Source organism: Gnatocerus cornutus, chromosome 5 (assembly GCF_029298725.1).
Source record: "Gnatocerus cornutus isolate USDA-ARS CGAHR chromosome 5, icGnaCorn1.1, whole genome shotgun sequence".
Lineage (NCBI taxonomy): Eukaryota > Metazoa > Arthropoda > Insecta > Coleoptera > Tenebrionidae > Gnatocerus > Gnatocerus cornutus.
The window spans coordinates 14,757,184-14,777,751 of record NC_142237.1 but is presented as its reverse complement, the minus strand read 5'-3'; the positions used below and the strand labels follow the sequence as shown (position 1 = coordinate 14,777,751).

General features: G+C 34.1%; 4 protein-coding genes across 6 annotated transcripts; 3 read left to right on the top strand and 1 right to left on the bottom strand.

Annotated features, from left to right (window-relative positions):
• Positions 1–254: 254 nt before the first annotated feature.
• LOC148174967 (ubiquitin-conjugating enzyme E2Q-like protein 1) lies at positions 255–4,058 on the top strand. Of its 3 annotated transcripts, none has more exons than XM_088037887.1 (2): positions 255–346; positions 3,197–4,058. In XM_088037887.1, the coding sequence occupies exon 2, from the start codon at positions 3,250–3,252 to the stop codon at positions 3,988–3,990; it is 741 nt and encodes a 246-aa protein (XP_087894013.1). In that variant the 5' UTR covers positions 255–346; positions 3,197–3,249; the 3' UTR covers positions 3,991–4,058. The 3 variants fall into 3 exon arrangements, with proteins under 3 accessions (XP_087894013.1, XP_087894015.1, XP_087894016.1); XM_088037889.1 differs by lacking the exon at positions 255–346 and adding an exon at positions 512–665; XM_088037890.1 differs by lacking the exon at positions 255–346 and adding an exon at positions 1,010–1,160.
• Positions 4,059–5,282: 1,224 nt separating this feature from the next.
• Positions 5,283–6,015, top strand: Nedd8 (Nedd8 ubiquitin like modifier). Its single transcript, XM_088035948.1, has 3 exons — positions 5,283–5,466; positions 5,525–5,655; positions 5,795–6,015. The coding sequence occupies exons 1-3, from the start codon at positions 5,449–5,451 to the stop codon at positions 5,883–5,885; spliced, it is 240 nt and encodes a 79-aa protein (XP_087892074.1). The 5' UTR covers positions 5,283–5,448; the 3' UTR covers positions 5,886–6,015.
• Positions 6,016–6,078: 63 nt separating this feature from the next.
• Positions 6,079–10,843, top strand: Tango6 (transport and golgi organization 6). Its single transcript, XM_088036140.1, has 5 exons — positions 6,079–6,238; positions 6,917–8,925; positions 8,976–9,165; positions 10,258–10,409; positions 10,464–10,843. Exons 1-5 carry the CDS (start codon positions 6,172–6,174, stop codon positions 10,758–10,760), a joined length of 2,715 nt encoding a protein of 904 aa, XP_087892266.1. The 5' UTR covers positions 6,079–6,171; the 3' UTR covers positions 10,761–10,843.
• LOC148174964 (uncharacterized) lies at positions 10,790–18,417 on the bottom strand. Its single transcript, XM_088036141.1, has 4 exons — positions 18,259–18,417; positions 14,644–14,976; positions 11,531–11,971; positions 10,790–11,238 (listed from the first exon to the last, which is right to left on the bottom strand). Exons 1-4 carry the CDS (start codon positions 18,317–18,319, stop codon positions 10,979–10,981), a joined length of 1,095 nt encoding a protein of 364 aa, XP_087892267.1. The 5' UTR covers positions 18,320–18,417; the 3' UTR covers positions 10,790–10,978.
• Positions 18,418–20,568: the final 2,151 nt, after the last annotated feature.

Here is a 20,568-nt window from a genome sequence, read left to right as displayed (position 1 = left end):
CACAATGACGTCAAATTTTGGCATTGAACACATCGATTCAATAGAATATTCTCTCGACCAAATCAGAAATGGAATCTCGCAATATCAAGAGAACAAAGCCCCCTTTTGACTCAGTGTAATTGCCAACACATGGTCAAAAGAACGACAAACAAGCGAATATCGCTGGTGACATTGTCTTCCTAGCCATCTTGGACGCTTGTTTGTGAGGCGCCGGGCATCGATCCGGCTTAGTGCGCCAAATCAAGTGGCCTGTGCATCATCGCTGCCAGTTTATCATCAAGGGTCACCAAGAGCTCGTACCAACATCTTATCTCATTTTTATCAATGGAGAAAAACACTATTTCGGGTGAGTAAACAACGTGTTTGAGTAACATTTGTTGCTGCAAAAATGATTGCTGAGCTGTTGGGCTTGGGGTTGTTTCAAATCATTGGGGGAGAAACGAGATGAAAGTTTGGGGGAAGATGCGGCGCAGAAATTTGGGGGTTTATAATGGTTGGGGGCGCCAGTTGTCTCGGTGGTTTTAAAAGACTATTTGTCATTTTTACGATGAAAAAATAGTTGCGGCCGAAGATTTACTTCTTTCGTTGTAATTTGCGCGCTCTTAAATTGGGAGAAGTGAAGAACACAATTAATCTCGTCCATCTTCCATCTGTCAGCGTTTAAGGTAATTTATGTGTTCCCGAGAATCCCGGTCTTTTTGGATACATCTTTTTTGGCATATTTCCATCGCAGCTTCCGCGAAGGTTAAGTTTGCGCTATAATGGACCATTTGTTGGCATTAAAGCTCTGTTTTGTATCTACAATTTATTCCGTTTCCATACCAAACACGTGTCTACAAATTTATCGCTGATATTCTGCCCCCATACATGTATATCGGGGTCAATAAATCGTGTAAGAATAAAGAAAAAAACATGTTGAATTTGAAATTCACATAAATATGGATGGGGTGTGGCTGGTTCATTTCAAACAAATTACAAACGACATCATTTTTAGCTAGTTGATCGTGTGCGTCCACAAGGGACCGACTTACCGTCGCCGAATTAAAACATAATCCTATGTAATCAATATTTGTTCCTGATGGCAGATTTTCTTTTGTGATTTAATACCGAACGAAAATAGAAACTGATTTTTATTAATTTACCTCAAGGTGACAGTGATGGTAAGCTCTGTTTTTCCCGAACGCTTAGTTTCTATGGAGATTTAATTTGAAAGTCATGTAGTCACCTAAATAACACTTAGAAGTTTCAACGTGTCGAACTAAATTAAATTTTATTTCCTACGCTTTCGCACGCAATTTTTTTTTCACCTGAAATTAAATTCTGCGCTCTGGCACTGCTCGAATTTTAATACATTCCTGTTAAGATTAATGATTGTGTGAGTCATAATGTCTATAGTCACGTATCTATTTCTAAAATTAAACTCTGTTTTACCTGTGTATTCACTTAAAAATCAAATGTACTACCTCACCCCCAAAACGACTCCTTTTGTCCCTGGGTCTGTAAATGACCTTTCTTTTGCTTTGACGAAGGTCGCGACAACCCCAACGATTGGAATCATTTGCACGTGAATTTACAGTTCGCTAAAATTCCTTACCTTGACAAACATGTTTAGACAACCTAAACAAATTTTCACACATGTTGATAAGAGATAAACATGTCTTTATGACATAATATTTATAACTTATTTAGACGTCATCAGATTTTATTACGAAATTATGGCCAATACAATTTTTTCGTCCTAGTCGGCTTTATTGGCTTACATCAACCATCACATTAATAGCCGATGAATGTAAACATGTGGCGATTATTAGCAAACAGAGCTACAATTGCGAAATCGAATCGGATTGTAATTTGGCCAATTTTATTTTTTTCTTGGTGAAAACCACCCCAGAAGAACAGTTTTATTGACTAGGCAATTTTTCATTACGACGGAGAAAAATTCGCTACGAAAAGTTCGTTGCTGTCACGATAAAACAGTCAGCTCTGAAAGTACCATCGTTTGAGGCCATTAAAATAATCGTGTAAATTTGATCAATTATCGTGTTTTTTCAGAGCAGGTTTTGTTAACAATTTGAAGCGATAATTGCAGTTACGTGTTACCGTGTCTTCTATTTTTAAATTACAGCGGCACCAGCAAAAATCTGGGCGCAATCGATCCTCCGAATAGACACATTTTTTAATATTCGACCTTTCCCATTGTTGGTTTTACAAAAGATTAAATTGTGTTCAAAAATAGAGGGGGCAAAAAAAATCAATGCTTTGTTTATGTTTGTTACGGACGATTTTCTTACAGATAATTTAGGCAGCTAATTTGTTTTTACGAACGGAGAACAAACATTTCATTCTTTATTTGTTATTAGGTTTTTACGTAGTTAATTTGGAGCCAGTTTGTATTCTTGAGACTGACAGGCGTGGGAGGCTCCTTTTTCCAGGCGATTCTTTCATATTTGGCTTCGTATTTCATTCTATTTGATGCTTGTTTTTCTGTAGCAATGTTTACTACTTTGTAATTATTTTTTTTGTTTTCGGTTTGTCGTTTTATTTTCATACTTTCATATTCTCTACTTCACTTGTCGTTCTTTTAGTATAGTTTAGACTATCTTTGTACAATTTTCTTCTTATTGCTGTTTTTCTTTTTATGCAATCTTTTTCGTAGACCCCTAAAAATTGGTGGAGGCGCCAATTCGTTTTTAAAGATTTTATTTACTCCTAACTTGTTATTATTATTAATAAATATTCTGTTGTTCTACGATACAGAAATTTAATAACCGACCATATTTTCACTAAATTTGTATAACTGCCACATATTGAGAAAATTTTAAAGTTTGTCCCACCACTCGGGTAGTTTGTATGTTATTTTTCTAAAAACGACGTGCTAAAGCTCTATAATTTTTGTCTTACCTTGGGGATCTAACTGCGTTAACTACCATTTTGCAATGAATTGTGTTGAGCTTTGCGTGCCGATAAAAAATCTAACGAAAGTTTTATTCGTTGAGTTGCATTATTCTAAATCAAAGATCTATTTTTACTCTCATTGTTATAATTACAATATGTAAATTGAAAACAATTACTACATGTAAGCATTTATATCACTGGGAATGTACGATCAGATCTTATCTTGTTTTCAACTATGGTAGTTCCTGTAACTGGTAAATACTTTGTTATCGTACTAACTGTACTTTTTTTGTAATTTCAGGCTAGTATGTTCGAACTGTAGTCTGTTCAAGAGGTGTTTCTCCAGCCATCAGCATGAGCAGCCGTTCGAGAGAGAAAGTCACTTCCATGTTCCGCAAACTTTTTAAATCTTCCCCCAAGGACGGTGAAGGTCCCAGTAAACCGAGTCCTTCAGGTTCTGAATCTCCAGCTCGTCGTCTTTTACGAGGCTGTCGCGATTCTGTTTCTCCAGCAGCCCCCCAAAGTAGTCCTGTGTTTCCGAGTAAAAGTAAAAAAGGGGAAGATTGTCCTTCTCATAAAACAGTCCGAGCTCGTAGACTCATGAAGGAATTCCGCGATCTGCAAAGACTTCAGAACTCTAAAACGGACCCAGTGTTTAATGTTGAATTAGTAGACGATAATTTGTTCGAGTGGTATGTGAAAGTGTTTAAACTCGACGCGGAAAGTGAGTTAGGAAATGATATGAAAGAGCTGGGAATAAGTCATATTTTACTCCATTTAATTTTCCCTGAAAACTTTCCTTTTGCGCCCCCTTTTATGAGGGTCATTTCTCCAAGAATAGAGAAGGGATTTGTTATGGAGGGTGGCGCGATTTGCATGGAATTATTAACACCACGGGGATGGGCGAGTGCTTATACAGTTGAAGCAGTTATCATGCAATTTGCCGCCAGTGTTGTTAAAGGTCAGGGACGGATTCAGAGGAAAAATAAAGGTCAAAAAGTGTTTAACAAAAGGACGGCCGAGGAGAGCTTTAGGTCTCTTGTTAAGACGCATGACAAATATGGCTGGGTGACACCCAGTTTAGCTGATGGCTAAATTTTAGACTTGTCCAAATATTATCGAATCCGTTCCGTTTTCACAGTGTTATCTGAATGTTCAGAATAGATATGTATTTTATGATAAATCTGTGTATACTATCTTTACTATCTTAATATCGCTAAATTTTCAAGTCAACAGACAAATGATGTCCACGTTTCTTGTTGACTTGGACACTCCTGTTACCAGCTTCAAACCAAAACCATTCATGTTAGTATTTTTGAAGTTTAATTACAAAATATAACGTAGTCTAAAAAATGTTTATATGGTTTTTACAACACAGTAGTCCACCCATTACACAGTTAATGTAACGTCTTGTAATTTTCCTTCAAAAATATTATTCTACCTGTCGGCTTGAATTTCCGTTGAAAAGATTTCTGCTTTATCCATGTGTTTCAAAAAACAGAAGAGCTACGAAAGTACTTGATGTCACTTTGAATGTGTTAGCTTCTTTATTATCGTACAAAACCATGATATGATATTATATTTATGCTCATCAAGTAGAACTGTTAGATCATCTATTTTATTCTGCTTCGAAGAATGCAGCGAAGAAATTTTACGTGTCTTTCAAACACTGGAATAAATTTGAATAGACTGTTACGTATGGAAACTGAATGCTCAAACATTTTTCTTGGGATTTGATAAAAATAGTGTGTACAAACTCCACCAACAATACAAATCGAGACTTCATTGAAGGTACCAGAATGCAACATTCCGTCTAACAAAGGACTTATGGTCGTATTGGCATGTTTAAAACGAGTTTTGGTATATTTTAGTCTATAGAATGTTTATTATCTATTTCCAGACAATTCGTAAATTAGTTTTCCGTGATAATCAAAAAAATTCAGTTATGGTTAAATTGGTTACGTTTTTTTTATTGGTTTGTGCCTAATATTTACACCAAACAGTCGAAAAAGGCTAATGTTCAAAAATGAATGCTCATATTATGAAAAAAGATATATTTTATAGTACTTTTAGTAGGTGATTTTAAATAGGTATACTGTATCCATTCTCATACCTGTCCACAAAACAGTATTTTTAGCTAATAGTTGAATAGTTATTGTATTTGTTGTTAAATGTGTATTTTTTAATTTAATGTTTTGTCTTCCAGAGCCCATTCTTTTGCAGTTAATTTTATAAATACAGTGTAGAATATTATAATGAATATTATGATTGTTATTTAATACTATAATAAATGTCTGATAAATGTTTCTTACGCCTTTTTTAATTCTGCAACAAGAAAATTATAAAAAAGAATTCAAAAATAGGGTATTTTCGCTCCCTGCAATACCGATCTAAACTGTCAATGCTGTCAACTGTGTGCGGTTTGCTGTTGTGAGTGACAGTTGCAAAATTTTACATAAAATTATTAATTAATTACCAATAAGACTTTGTTGAGTCACATTCTCAACTTAACTTTAAATTACTTAGAATTAATTAATTAATTAAACACACACAATGTTAATAAAGGTTAAAGTAAGTATTTGTAGGTTAGGTAGTTTTGGAATTTCGCAACTTTTGTTATTATTTCTAGACTCTCACCGGTAAGGAAATCGAAATCGACATAGAACCAACAGATAAAGTTGAAAGAATCAAAGAGAGAGTGGAAGAGAAAGAAGGGATTCCTCCTCAACAGCAGAGACTAATTTTTTCAGGAAAGCAAATGTAAGGACAAGTTTTGGCTTTAAAATAATGTAAAATGATTTACTCTTATTACGTTTTAATGTGGAAAGTGGTGCACTGTAACATTTTAAATGAGGAAAAATGCGAGGGTTTAATGATAATGTAATTATTTCTTTTTTAGGAATGATGAAAAGACTGCTCAAGACTATAAGGTCCAAGGCGGATCTGTTCTGCATTTAGTCTTGGCGCTTCGAGGAGGAACTGCACATTAAAAAATTAACTCTGTTTTGGGTGATCTATTATAATTAAGTTATAATGTAACAGTGTATTAAAACGTTTTTTTCAGTTTTAATTGCTAAGTCTTTCGTTTGTAATAAATTTATAATGCTGTAATTCAGATAATTTCCATTATTATATAACCCGACAACAGGACAAAGAGTTTGGGAGTAAACGAGAATGGGTAGTCTGTGGCCCGCTCCTTTGGCGGTAACATATCTTTTTATGTGTCTTCATTGATACATGATAAAATTAGTTTTTCTATTGAACTAAATCTAAAAAATGGCAGCAGATACAAATAAGTGTTTGTTGGTGAAATTATTAACTGATTTGAACGCAAATTTGTCAGGTAAATCTGTTTTTTTTTAGGTGAAACATAACCTATATAACCTCAAAGTTTCGACATTTGTTGCATTCCCTTCTAGAGGCAATAAAACATTAATGACTTGATAAAAGGGTGCGCTTTATAATAAAAAAAAATATAACAATAAACCATTTCATAAAAAATAATTAAATTGGGTTTATTTTCAATATTTTTGTGTGTGTATTGTTGGTTGTGTACACTTCAAGCAAATTGTTAAAAAAAAATGCTGGAATTACTAAATTTAATGTTCAAAATATGCTCATGAAATTGAAAATGTAATTAGATGTTTAGAGTAGACGGTGATTACTAAAAAGTGACAAATTACCTATATAATATTAATATTTTATAGCAGCAAACTTGTTTTGTTGGTTGCATAACCCGTTTTTTATTTCATGATTTTCTAAGATTTTAGACCTTTTCAGAGATTTTTAGGATGCTTTAGGATCTATTGAAATTTTCTAGGATTTTCCAGAATTTTCTAAACTTTTTTAGGATAAAGTTGCAAAAGAATTCTCTAATAAATTGTCTAAATTTGCTACTTTAAAGCGATAAATTAAACTCGAAGCAACAAAATCTGAAGATTGGGCCAATTAAGTCTGAAATGCGTATTCCTTTCTATTCCACTCTTATTGTATTTTTAAAGCGAGTTTCACTTGTTTGCAGACTCCAATGACAACTTGGAGGAAACATTCCGAAAGAACTACGAGGACGCCTCGTGTGCCCTTATGTGTTCGCATAACGAAATTGTAAAAAAAGTTGCAATAACTGAAGAGTTAGAAACATACGAATGGAAATACATTTGTTTGAACTTTTACATTTTGGAGTTGCTCAATGACGAACTCTCAAAAGCAGAAACGGAGGTTTTGAGTGTCCAAGAAACGAAAAGTGTGAAACCTGCCTTAGGGAGTTTGATAATACATGGGATTCTAAAGAACTTGCAACCGAACTTACCTCATCGTGTGGCGATTAAATCAAACTCTGAGGACATTCTGTATGGTTACAGTTTACTAAAATGTACAACTCTGGGTTTACACCGGTGTATAAAACACCAGAATTTAAGAATGTTGATACTACCTGAGCATCTTCAAGCCATGTTAGTTGCAGTGTACCAGATAGGGTTCTGTACCTTGAAAAAACCGACCAAAAAAAATGACTCGACTTTTGTAATGACTGAAGAAACATATTCAAAGTTGCTCCACGATCAAACACTCTTCAAAGACGTTCTAGAAGACATGAGCGCTACAATCCACCCATCAATGTTCATCAAAGAAACTATGGTCTTATTTCAATCAAACGCTCCTCTTTGGTTCAAAAAAGCCATTTCTAACAAACTCACAAAGACCATGCGGTCCAAAAAAGGCGTACAAAACATCGCCTTCGCGCTTCTCGACGGCTCCGACGATGACACAACAAAATCATGGAAAATCTTAGACATCTTAACAAAAATCGTAACAAGTTGTCGGACCCTCCCTGATTTCCAAAACATCTGCACGCAAGTGTTAAGTCTTTTAGAACTGACAAAAACGAATCGTGAATTGATGATTTTCGAGCGTTTGGTTGTGTCGTGCACGAAATCTTTATATTCCGAAGATAACGAATTGTGCAAGGTGGTTTTCATGGCGAGAATAACGAATCCTTTATTACATTTCGCCCAGGACCGGAAATTTCGTGATCATGATGATATAACGGACGATATAAAACAAACAGTGCGTTTACTTCATGGATGTTTCGTGGAAAATTCGGTTAATTCCGCTTGCTTACCTATGAGTCTGATCAGATCTTTTCTAAGCATCTTATTTTATTTGTATCATCTTAGTGTGAAATCTCCGTTTCGTTCTAGTAACCAGGAGATTTTAGTGAAATTTTTACAAAACTGTACTGCAGCGCAGATCCACGAGTTATTGAATAACTTTTTGTTCGGTTTGCCCGTTAAAGGTGTGCATGCTTTTAGAAGCGACGTTATTGTAAAAATTGGTGAGAGAATAGTCATCAAGGAAAGTCCCCACTGTGTCATTAACGCGACTGCAGATGTTATGAATACCGTTTATGAACTGTTCAACACCGACCAAAAGATCATCTTGTTTGGGTACTTGCTGCAGTGTGTCATACAAAAGGAAAAATATTTTATAACGTCTTCTAACAGTAAAGAATTATTAGGTAACGAAGATCATGCAACAAGTACCGTTCTTGAACGACTCTTAACAATCCATAAATTGCTATCTCAATTGGCTGAAAATAAAGATGTTCAGTCTGCGCTTAAGCACAAACCGGACGACATTATCGGCTATGTAAATAATGTCCTGTCTTCAGACGCCAGCGACTCTCATTTACTTTTCATAATCGTCATGATCTTAGATAATCTCCTCGCGAACGCGCCACAGGCGGTCTTTCCGAAATACCGAGTTCTTTTGCAACCTCTGAGTACCATCGCTTTTAAAACGAAAGACTCAGAATTGCGAACTCTTTGCACCAAAGTCATGACAGCGCTCAACCAAGAAAAACGACAAAACGAACCCGAGACTTGCACAACTGAATTTGATAAAGCACTCGAAGATGTGTACGATATTTTACTTCCCACGAGAGGACACGGTCTACTTACTTTATCGAAACTCGTGGAGAAAAAAGACAAACAGGCTATGGAGAGAAAGAACTATTTGCTTAATTTGTTTCAGGTAGGCACGAACAACGTGAAATAACGATCACTGCTTTATTTCTCTTCCAGTTACACTTAAAAGACGATGACTCATTTATTTATTTGAATGCGGTTCGAGGATTAGCGGCTCTCGCTGACGTGTTCCCGGACGCAAGTCTGGAGATTCTCTGCGAAGAGTACGCGGATTTTTCGAAGAAGGGAGCTGAAGAAACGAGGATGAAACTCGGGGAGGTTCTCGTACGCGTCGTGAAGCTGCTAGGTGAGTTGAGTAAATTAAACAAACTGTTTGCATCATTATATTCTCGCTGACAGAAATTTTACAGGATATAAATTCATTTTATTGTGAATACCGTTAACGCAACGTATTTGGAATTAGCACCGTCACTGCATTTTATTATAAATTATTGACATTGGCAATCTTGCATGGCGTGGCTTGTGGGAGGTTTGCAATTTATTACAATGGGAGAGGTCTTCTTCAGCAATTAATTGATTGTAAAATATTGTGGTATTGTGCTGCCACGTTGTACCTAGAGATATAGAATTTCCATCGTGAAGAACCAATTAATCTCGTGGTAACTTCGTGGTCAAGTCGGTTAAGAACCGGCAATTTAGAACATTATAACTGCATTATTTACAAGTTGAAGGATCAATTTGTATTGATTTTGACCACATGACGTGTGAAATTTTCTTCACTTTCAGTGGTACCGTTAACGCACTTAGCGCCGTCGCTAATTATGAGCAAAGCGTGGATTTTATGGGGCGTGCTTATTCGTTGGTTTAACAGTCTTTTTAATTTTTTAGACAAACACATTATGACTGTAAATTTCGCATTTTGTTGTCATGTTTCTAATTAACTGTATTTCGTAAAACTCATCCAAACTTGCACGAAAACTCTCAGAAACTCCTAGAAACTTTAAAGATAGAACTTTTGAAATAGAAATTCTGGTCTTTCGATTTATTAAAATCGGTCCGATTCTAAGGTTTTTATTTTCTGGCGAAAGATTTAAAGGCACTAAAATATTGGGAAATTGATAAGTCAAAATCGTCAAGTGGAAATGAAACCCTAAAAAATAAAGAAGACGAAGAAGAATGTGAAGAAATCCAAAAATCTACAAAATTCCTTGAATTTTAAATGTCTGAAGTATCCCATTAAGAATAATTTGATAAGCCCGAAGCACTGGAAAGAAATTGAGAGTATTAATGAAACTAAAAATAAAGACACAAAAAATTCGTATTTGAGATGTAGAGAATCTGTTGCATTTTTACAGCTTAACTTAATTACACCTTTTCCGTTCTTCAATTATAAGTGTACTAGTTTCTTTGTTTTCTTCTAATTGTCCCGTTTCCCCAGGCGAAATGGCCCCAAAATACAAGTCTCTTTTAATCAACACCTTTTTATCTGGCACTAAAGACGAGGACCATCTCATGCGAGCGTCGAGCTTATCAAATTTAGGCGAAGTCTGCAGAGTGTTGAATTACAAGCTAGGGACTATAATAACCGAGGTACGACTTTCCTCCGCTCAGAATTGTAATTATCATATTTGCATTAATCCACAGGTTTTGGTTTGTGTGCATGCCATCATTACGACGGATAAAGCCATAGAGGCACGGCGTGCTGCAATTACAGTTATCCGGCAGCTGTTCGTTGGTTTGCAGAGTGAAATGATCGCATTCCTCAAAGAAGACATTCTTCCCATTTATCGGACACTCAAAGAAGTGTATAACAATGATAAAGATGACGTAATGAGGTTGCAAGCGCAATTGGCGCTAGAGGAACTAAACGAGAATATGAAGAGTATTGTGTTTCCCAATCCGCAATTGCACCTTGAAAAGAAGATCATCATGTTGGACTGAGATGTAGTAGGCTAAGAAAACACAGCTGGTACTTTATAAAACTTTGTTACACGTACAAGAAATAAATATGCAATTGCATACTATACACGGTGTTCTTTTTCATTGTGACCACCTAGTATATGGGACAAATACGCAATTGTTAACACACCCCGAAAGTAAAAAATAAATTAAATAGTTCAATCACATGTGGTACTAATTGTAATGATTCGGTGAAGTGATCATACTATATATGTATGTTTGACTTGCTGCTGCGGAAGATCCCGGCAAGCTGCTTCCATATCTGGCGTTGTGCTACAACTGCTTGTGGACACTTCGGAAGCGATCGAAACATCATCGAACTCTTGCAGGAGTTTTTTGTTCGTTATCTTAAGAGCTATTGCTATAATACCTATCACGCCGGCTATAGATAACATCGCTATCACAATGACTGGTACTGCGTTTATCTTCGTCAGGGACTCGGTGGACAATTCTTCTTTCACTGTAAAAGAAGTGCATTGTTAACAATAATGGCACCGTGGGCATTTCGCGGCTTCCTTTCCTACCCAATTAGCAACATTACCGATCGAACTGGTTTATTACTCATCCAGTGAAACCCGCATTCCGCCACTTTCGCATCGAACATAATTTATTGAGAATAATTCATTACAATGTTTAACACATTTATGACTCATCGCGTTTTCATTTTAGAACAACTGGAGTGTGACCATGTAGGAAAACTTTCTCGTAACAATTGAAATGATAAGTAAGTCAGTGCGGTAAAAATTACTCACCTAATGCTTCTGGTTTTTGTATCAGTCTGCCAGTTCTTAGATTTCTTCCTCTGCGCCCTAAACTGTTGTCTTCTTCATAAGGAGTCATGTGCGCCTGGCCACGACCAGAATGTCCCGTTGGTAGATTTATTCCAGCACGAACTGTAAGCGTTTCTGGTTGGTATGAGCACAGTACCAAAAATCTCCTCGTGCTGTGTGTTAAAATAGGAAGATTTTCCTGAACAATGACGAATGTCGCAACGGTTGTTTCGTTGACTTGACTACCACATTCGGTGTGGTTGATTCTTAGCGTGTACGTGTCTCTGGGACTATCGGGTTCGCCATCAAGAGTGCAACGTTCACCATCGGAAGCTTCCACTGCGATTCTTCCGCCGAAATAAGGGCCTGTTGATACCTCGATTTCACTCGCGTCAGGAAGACACTGCGTTGCTTTCGCGGAAACTAGAGGAAAAAACATTAATTTCTAACGGTCTTGATTAATTTATTGTTAAATGATTCGCAACAGGAGGTTAAGAGCGTAAAATTAAACTAGGGCTCATTTGGTTATCTCTATCAATTATTCCAACAACGCTATAATTATAGTGTGAAATTGTTGTAATTCATGTCATTCAATTATTTAGTTTAGATAAATGAGGCAAGATAGTTTCAATAGTTAATGGGTTGATCCTCTTTAAAGTAACTGTTCACTCAATCAAGGAACAATAAGAAAAAAAATCAATTATTCTGACCTAGAGCTGGAGAGAGATTTATCCGTGGAGATTATAATAACACTTGATTACGTAATTATCATTAAAATGTTACTCTATCTTTCTCTTGTGTTGACAAAGTGCTAGTCACATACTCGCTGACTTGTGTTCGAAGCCCGTTATTAATCTGCATGTCATTCGTTCTTGCCATGTTCTTGGTAAAACTAACATGTGCATCCCTTGTTATTTAGCATGAAAGATCCGCTATCTCAAGTGCGCGGATTTTATGTAATTTGACTGGGAAGTAGTTTGTCACTGACTGCTGGAAATGAGATTTCCTGGAAAACACTTTGAATTTATGTTCTTTCTGCGGTGAAAGCCAAATTATCCATTATATTGAAATAAGTGACATTTTTTAAAAGTTGGAATGTCTTCTAATTTATTTTTGCTCGGGGGATTTAATATAATAACTACTAAAATTGATGACGGTGAAAACGTACATTAGTGTTTTGAATTTAAATTTAATTTCAAATTTATTTTTTGCACAAGAATTGATTTATTGGAGAATTTAAAACGTAAAATTTTGGTGAATGAAATAAAATTTTAGACATTCAGCATCTGAGAATCTAGGACTAGAAATAGAATGAGTTATTTAATTGTGTGAGCTTTATTTTTTTGCCGACGTCAAATATAAAAACATTTAAATAAAGTAGGTAATAAATAAAAACGGCATTTTGAACTAAATTTTGACCGCACGTCCTAACAATAAATCTTTTATGCCGTTGACACAGCGCAATTGTTCATATCAAGTGAAAGTTGGTCGAGCTAAGTAGAGTTTATTAACACTAATTTTTTGAGGAAGTTTTTTATTGATCTACTTATCGAAACCGTATGATCAACAGACCAAAAACTCCAAATTTTCCAATTTTATTTTGGTGTAGAATTTGTAAGGAGAAATAATTTGGTTCAAGTTTATTTTCTTTTGGTTATTTTATATACAGTAGCCAATCCCAAAGCTGAACAGAATTTAAAAATTGGTAACTATGGACACATACAAGGTGTTTATAAATGTTTCTAGCATCAAGGGTGGCTATGAAATGTCAAAAAAAATTGCCGCTCATTACGAATGCGGGTTTCGATTTTTCAACTGACATTTGCAGTTAACCTCAAACATAGAGCAAAGTAAATTTTAAGAAATAAACAGTTCTAGTTGTGGTTTAAAACCTGAAAATTAAAAACTTGGACACAAAACTGTAACTGAAACGTCATGAATGTAAGTTACATTATAAATATTTTTAAAAATAGTTATATTCACCATGAAAACAAAGCGGCAAAATAGTGCACGGCAGGAATTTCAGAGCCATATTTGATGCTAGAAACATTTATAAACACCTTGTACTATCATCCATTGGTCAGTTAAACATTAGACTCTCGTTGCCTAGGAAATTGGGATGACCATTTACTCCACTTAATAAGCTTTGGGGATTGGTTGTTAACTTTTTATCAGTTCTCGAATACTGTTAAACTTAGTCAATTTTTGTTTTGAAATTTACCATCTGTATTGCTGTAGGCACATTCCCTTGCTTGCTGGGGCGCGAGTTCTGGGACACCCTGTATTTTAAAAAATTCTTTTGTTCTTATATTGTGTAAAATGGCAAAATTAATAAACATGTAGTAAGTAACAATTCGACCAAATTTTACTCGTTCACGGTTTAAAACTTAGGAATTAATATAACTTTGGAAAATGTAAATTTTTTAATTTTGTGTCTTTCAAAAACCATGTTCAAGATTCTTCTTAGTAACTCCTTAAAATTTTGCTGTTAACTTCAAAATTACCAAACTAAGGAATTGTATAGAATTCGGTCAAAAATGTTCTATAAAATTGTAATTTGGCAAATTAATTGTTACGTAGAGATAGTATTAGTCAAAGTCTCTTCACGGGATTAATATAAAATGTGTTATCAAATTTAATGTACGAGTACCTACACTCAGGAAATGCCGGTTCGATTACAAAATCAAAAAAAAACGCTTTATGTTGGACTTTAAAGAGCTATAAGCACGCAGAAACTGTTCAAATTACATTGTTTAGACTTAAATCTGCCAAACGGAAAATTTTCGTTCATTCTAAAATTGAAAATCTTGAAACTGGATAAGTTTTGCTTGAGTAAATTTAATCAATTAATTAAAATTATATTGCGATTTTTACATTTCGTGTCCGACAACATTGCAAAATCAGTTATTTGCATAATTATTTACATTCCCAGAAAATGAGTGAGAGTTTTCTCAGAATCGGAAGCCATTTAACAATAAAGACACTTGAAATTTATGTGCATATATCCCGTTAACGGGATTCTTTTCTTGTGATTTTTTGGTTGACTTCTTCCAACATTCGTAACGGATTGCATTTGATTACGAACAAATACTCACATCCTTTTGTGGGAATGACGATAATATTTTGATTTTTATCATCTCCATCCGCCCTATCTTGTCTCTCCCCTTGTTCTTTGTCCCTCTTAATCTCGAACGAATAAGTGGTGGCCATTCTCAGCCCTTTCACATTTGCTGTATAGCTCTTGACATGATCCTCCACTTCATTCTCATCATCTTCAGTAACTAACTGTGTCCTGCATCTCTGCGAGCCCCATGTTTGAAGTTCGCAATATCTGATTTGAAATTCAGATTGTGAATCATCGCCATCATCGACTTCCCAGTGTAGTCGTACCTCTCTATAATCCGGTTCACCAGCCAAGTTTTTGATGCCTGTAAAAAATTAATTTGATTTTGTCGGTAAAAATGATGTTGTTGAACGAATGAATTCGTCTTGGTTCATTTTTTTGTGACAAAAATGAAGGTAACCTGGTTAGGAGTTTGCACTAATTGTTTCTACGTCTTTTAGTCCGTTATAGTGTTGATTTTGGAACGTGTGTCATTAAGGTTACTTCAATCAGTTGGTGTGACGATGACATTCCACTCAGGGACAAAAGTGACAATCAATTAACTAGAGCTACTGTTTTCCTGTTGAGACGATTGGAGAAATATGTAACGCTTATCAGCTTTCATTATAACGGATAATACACATTAGATAATGGTCCTTTTTTCCATGTTCTCCCGTTAGCAATGTTGGATACAGTTATTAGCAGTCGTGGTAGGTTTTGTATAACAATCTCATTCATCAGTGGCCTTCCGTGGCCAGGTACAATCATGGTTCAGTAATTTTATTTAGTCTATTGTTAAAATAATTAAATTATTACGTGCTTTACAATTTCGGGAATGCTGAGAAACTGTTAACTGTCTCAGCTTAAGTTGTACATCTTGATAACCAGTGTGTGAATTTTTAATTACGTAATTATTTTTTTTAAGTAGCTTACCGATACTTTTTTTCAAATTAAGCAGGAAATTCTTCAGGTATTCTATTTGAAAAAACACCCACGGTCATTTTAAATGATTTAAATGACGCAAATTAAAAACTTCACATCATTATCAACAATTAATTTAATGCAGACTTCCCGATTTTAAATATGAGACTTTTTACAGTTTGGAAATAACGGGATGAGCTCGGTTTCGAAAGAACTAAGAAGATGACGAAAACGTAGCTTAATTAACAAAGTTAAATTTAGAGATGGTACAATTTTTTAAAGAAAATTTTTTCGAAGCAGGAAATGGGTTGGTAGTCTGTCGTCTTTGAAATAGCCAGAGATACCAACAGATTTCAAATTTCGAATTTCTTTAACCACGTATTTATTAAAATTAAGCTCATTTTGCAGAAATCTATAAAATGGACTTAACTCAACTAAATCGGACTAAAACAGTTAAATTAGAAAAAACTGAATTAGAATTAAGAGGGTTATTTAACTTTTAAGAAGTTAAACGAAACAAATATTTAAACCAATATTGTGTGACTAATTTAAACCAAAATTTCTAGAATTTGTGTCTTTTGATTTACAATTTTGCAATTTGGTAGATTAATACACGACTCAAAATTGTATCTTTTTCCCACTCCATAGTTGTAGCATTAAAATTACCAAAATTATGAATTTTAGGAATGGTTGTCTTCGTCTTCAAAATCTTTGCGCCATTTGCAATTTGGTAGAGTTAATACACAACTCAAAGATAGAAACTTCTTTAAATTTCATAGCTACAGCATCAAAATTACCAAAATTTCGAATTTTATGGAAGGATGTTGGAAATTTTATTCGTCTTCAAAATAAAAATTTCGAAAAATTTGGGTTTTTTGCTCTACAATTTTGCAACTTGGTAGGGTTAATATAAGACTTAAAAATAGTAACTTCTCCAAATTTCAAAGTTGTGACACTAAAGTTAACAAAACATAATTATTTAATAATTGAAATTAGTCTATTAAGTGGCAGGACCAAAATTGACTAAATCAGACTAATTAAAAATGTTTTTTTTTTAATTTTAACAAATTATATTGGAATAAAATGAACTAGAATTGAAATGCATAATTGGTAAATTAAATTTAAATTGAACTAAATTGCTTTAATTAAATTTAGTGAACAAATGAACTAGTCCAAAACTGTTTTATACTAGAGTAATTAATCCAGACTAAGTTGTAGTCAACAGGATTAACATGGAATAAATAAAGTTTAAGTAAAATCCCAGTCGTTCTAGGTAAATAAAAAAAAATCGAAAATGTGTGAAAAAATTAAACTGTGTGAACCAGGTCTAGCGGAACCAAAGACTTTGTTTAGACAGAAAAAATGTAACTGAACTAAGGCTTAAGACTATTTAGACCAAATCGCATTAGGCTCATCTCAGACTAAATTGGGTCTAAACACAATGGTTCTACTAAATGAAAACTGAGAAGGTACTAAAACTAAAACAGGGTAAACCGATTTAATCCATGCAAGTCTAAAATACTCTTTAATTAAATGGGATGCGTTACTTTAAAATAAATCGATTTAATTAATTTCAATAGAGTTGAGTTAAACTAGTTGAAGTACACAAAAATTGGTAAACTGAAATTTAGCCTAAATACAACAAATTAAAAAATTAAACAGCGTTAATGACTGTATGCAAACTCAGAATAGAACCACAAACTGAACCTTGTACCATTACCATGAAATTCGCTATTTTCAGCACCCTTTTGTTTAAGAATATCACTTTGTTTAACGTCTTCAGATCAATAATAATCCTTTAAAATCGAAGTGTAAACTGATTGAAGATCCTTGATACTAATTTACATTGACAAAAGAAAAATAAATTATTGGCGGTTAGTTTAGCTTTTATTCTAATTTTATTGTGTACACTGAATTTATCTCCATGAATGATAATTTCTATGTGCGTATTAGTTTTATCTTTAAATTAAATATTAGGAAGCAAAAATAGACGTCGTTCATCCAGCTTTTATTAATATAAATTTTGAAAGCAAAATTAATATTTTCAGAAGAATGAATGCTCGTACATGAAGTATGTGTTTAATTAACGATAATTATGTAATTAGTTTATTCAACTGCGAAATTAATCAGTTAATTAATTAATATCTGCTTTGATAGTGCCTCGAAGTAATTAATGAAAGCTTATATTTCATCAAAATTTTTACATGTTTCTATTTATGGAACGATTTTGTTCTTGAGTCTGTCAAAGTGAATAAATTAAATCCTCATAAATTGAAGTCTTACCTAAGCGGTTTTAACAAGAAATAATGAGTTGGTTTTCTAATTACCGCTGTATTTTTACTGCAGAATACAAGTTTTTTGCGTACAGAAGTACATAGAAAGCAAGGTTTTTAAATTTTTATAGTGTAGTCAAATAAATAAGTATTGAATTATGACATCGGAAAAAGCTGAACCTCCACTTACAAAAACAGTGTGTCGGTAAGCGATTTATATCATGTAAATTTGCAGCTATTTGCAACATATCATTACGTAATAATTACATACCAACTGAATTTTTTAAGATAGTTATCGACTAATAAAATAATTTATCTTCATTTTGTTAAAAGGTAGGTACAGGAAAAAGAAACCAAAAGTGCACTTCCTTTTAACCAGATTGTTTAGAGTGAAATTTTTCAATAAAACTTACCATCAACCTCTGCGCTGCTTAGGCTTACAAGAACAGTGACACCGATGAAAATCAAAAACATTGCACACCACTAATTGTTCAAACGACCATAAATCTGTTCAATTACAATATAACTCGTTTTCCGCGTCAAAATCGAATTTAATGCATTGCAACGAGATCATTAATTAAACTATTACCAGCAGCGACCGGTGCTGAAATATGATTAAACCACGCCGGTTGTTGACGAAGAATATACTGCGTGTTCAATACGCTTTCTGTCAAACTGTATGTATGCTTTCGACTGAGTTTCCAGCCAGTATGTTGCAGTGTGGTTTCGCCGGAGACGACCACTGTTTCGCTAAGGAGGGGTCACTGCTCTTCCCCACAATATTTTACGTCAGTTGTCCAACCTATTCTCTTGGTTTGAACACCATACTGTATAAAGGTCCAGAAAAAAGAAATAATACGAAATTTACTGTTTTAAACGAGTTTCGATGTGTCCGGGATGCAAATGAAGAGATACAAGAGAAGAGCTTCGTCAGGGGCAATTATGTCATGCATTGCAAGAACTTGGCTACTGGACTACAAGTAGAGATCGAAGAGTTTAATGAGTTATTTATTGGCTCGATGTTATTGATATCTATTATAAGCAAATAAAATATAAATCATGTGGGAATCAAGCTGAGACGACGACACATGTTTCAGAGCTAATTTAGGTTAAAAACTTGGAAGTGGGGTACATAACGCCTCCACTTTATAATTTTTTTGCCTACTGTAGACTGCACAATGAGTTTTATGTCTTTGCATTGAACAGTTTCAAACAGAATGTTATTGTTCTTTACATCTTCTCGTTTATAATATTTTCTGCTTGCTTTCTCATTTTTGGGAGCTTAACTACTTTTCATCAAGGATCAAAAACATCAAATTTGAGATTACATTTTTCCATAGAAATCTCTCAAAAAAATTCTCAAAGAATATGAGAAATCGGTTATAACGAAAAATCGTCTTTGAATCCTAAACAATTCTCTAAAGGAATCTCCCAAAAATTATCCTCAAAGGATAATATAAAGAATTGATGAATCTCAAGAAGAATCCTCCAAAGAAGACTAAATAAAAAAAAAATCCAAAAATCTTAAGTAATCCAAGAATAGCAATGAACTCTAAAAACATTAATAAACTCCGTCAGACATTGTAGAAAAATTTGTCTCATACTTCAGTCCAAATTAGCTTTTAATGCACATACTTCGTCCCCTGACGTCAAGAAATCTGGCGACAGTCTCAGGTAAAGTCTATTTGAGTCATATAACTAATTTTAATCCAAAATCCTACATAAATTTATCAGTTTTAATGCTTCTGGATCTGTAATTTTAAAATTTTGCTATTTTGAAACATGAGCATTTTTTATTATTTCCGCAAACTACTTCTAGTTACAAATGACATCATCTTGACACACTGCCGCATTTATTAAAACAAATAATTTAAAAGCGATTGCTGAAACTTTCTATTTTCGTTTCTAATCTCTCTGACTCATTATTTTGTGCTTGTTAGACTCACACTTATTATTAAACTAAGAAATAATAAAATAAAAGATTATACTTTCTTACTTTCTTAAAGCTGTGGCAAATGACATTAATCTTCCTTTTTATTAAAACAGCTTTTGATAATGAAGATAACACTTTCTTTTTATAATTTATTTCACCTGTTTGACTCTTAAAAGACCGCTTTGTGTCACTCAAATGACATTCCGATTTAATCTTTTTAGTAAATGCGCCAAAAATCCACTGTAATGGTTTTTTTCAGGAAATACTAATGAGGTCCAGATTTGTTTCGGGAAATACAGTCTATGGGTGGCAACCAAAAATTTTTTCAGCGAATTGTAAAAAATATTTGCACGTTATTAATCAGAATTGTTTACACAAAGGCGAATCTGTGTCAAGTAACTGGGCCAAATTGGACCGATATAGCCTTGGTATAAAATTACTACCAATTATAAACAAACCAAAAGCGCACACCTTACGTCAAATCCAATCTAAAATTTATGGCCAAATTTTGTTTATTTATTTGATCAATTTGATATTAAACACCAAACTACTGGTTTATTTAAGTGTAAATTTTAATTAAATAGTAACTTAATTAGTCTGTCGTTAAATTGAATATTGAACGAGCTGTGATAGCAATAAATCAATTGAGGGATAACATCTGGTAGAATAAAAAATAAATATTTGGGGTTCATCGACACAGCGACACCAAATTTTGAAACTTCCTGTTGGAAAATCTGGATTAATTTTCTTTGAAAATTGAAACTTCATACTTCCACATTCCGATCTCGTG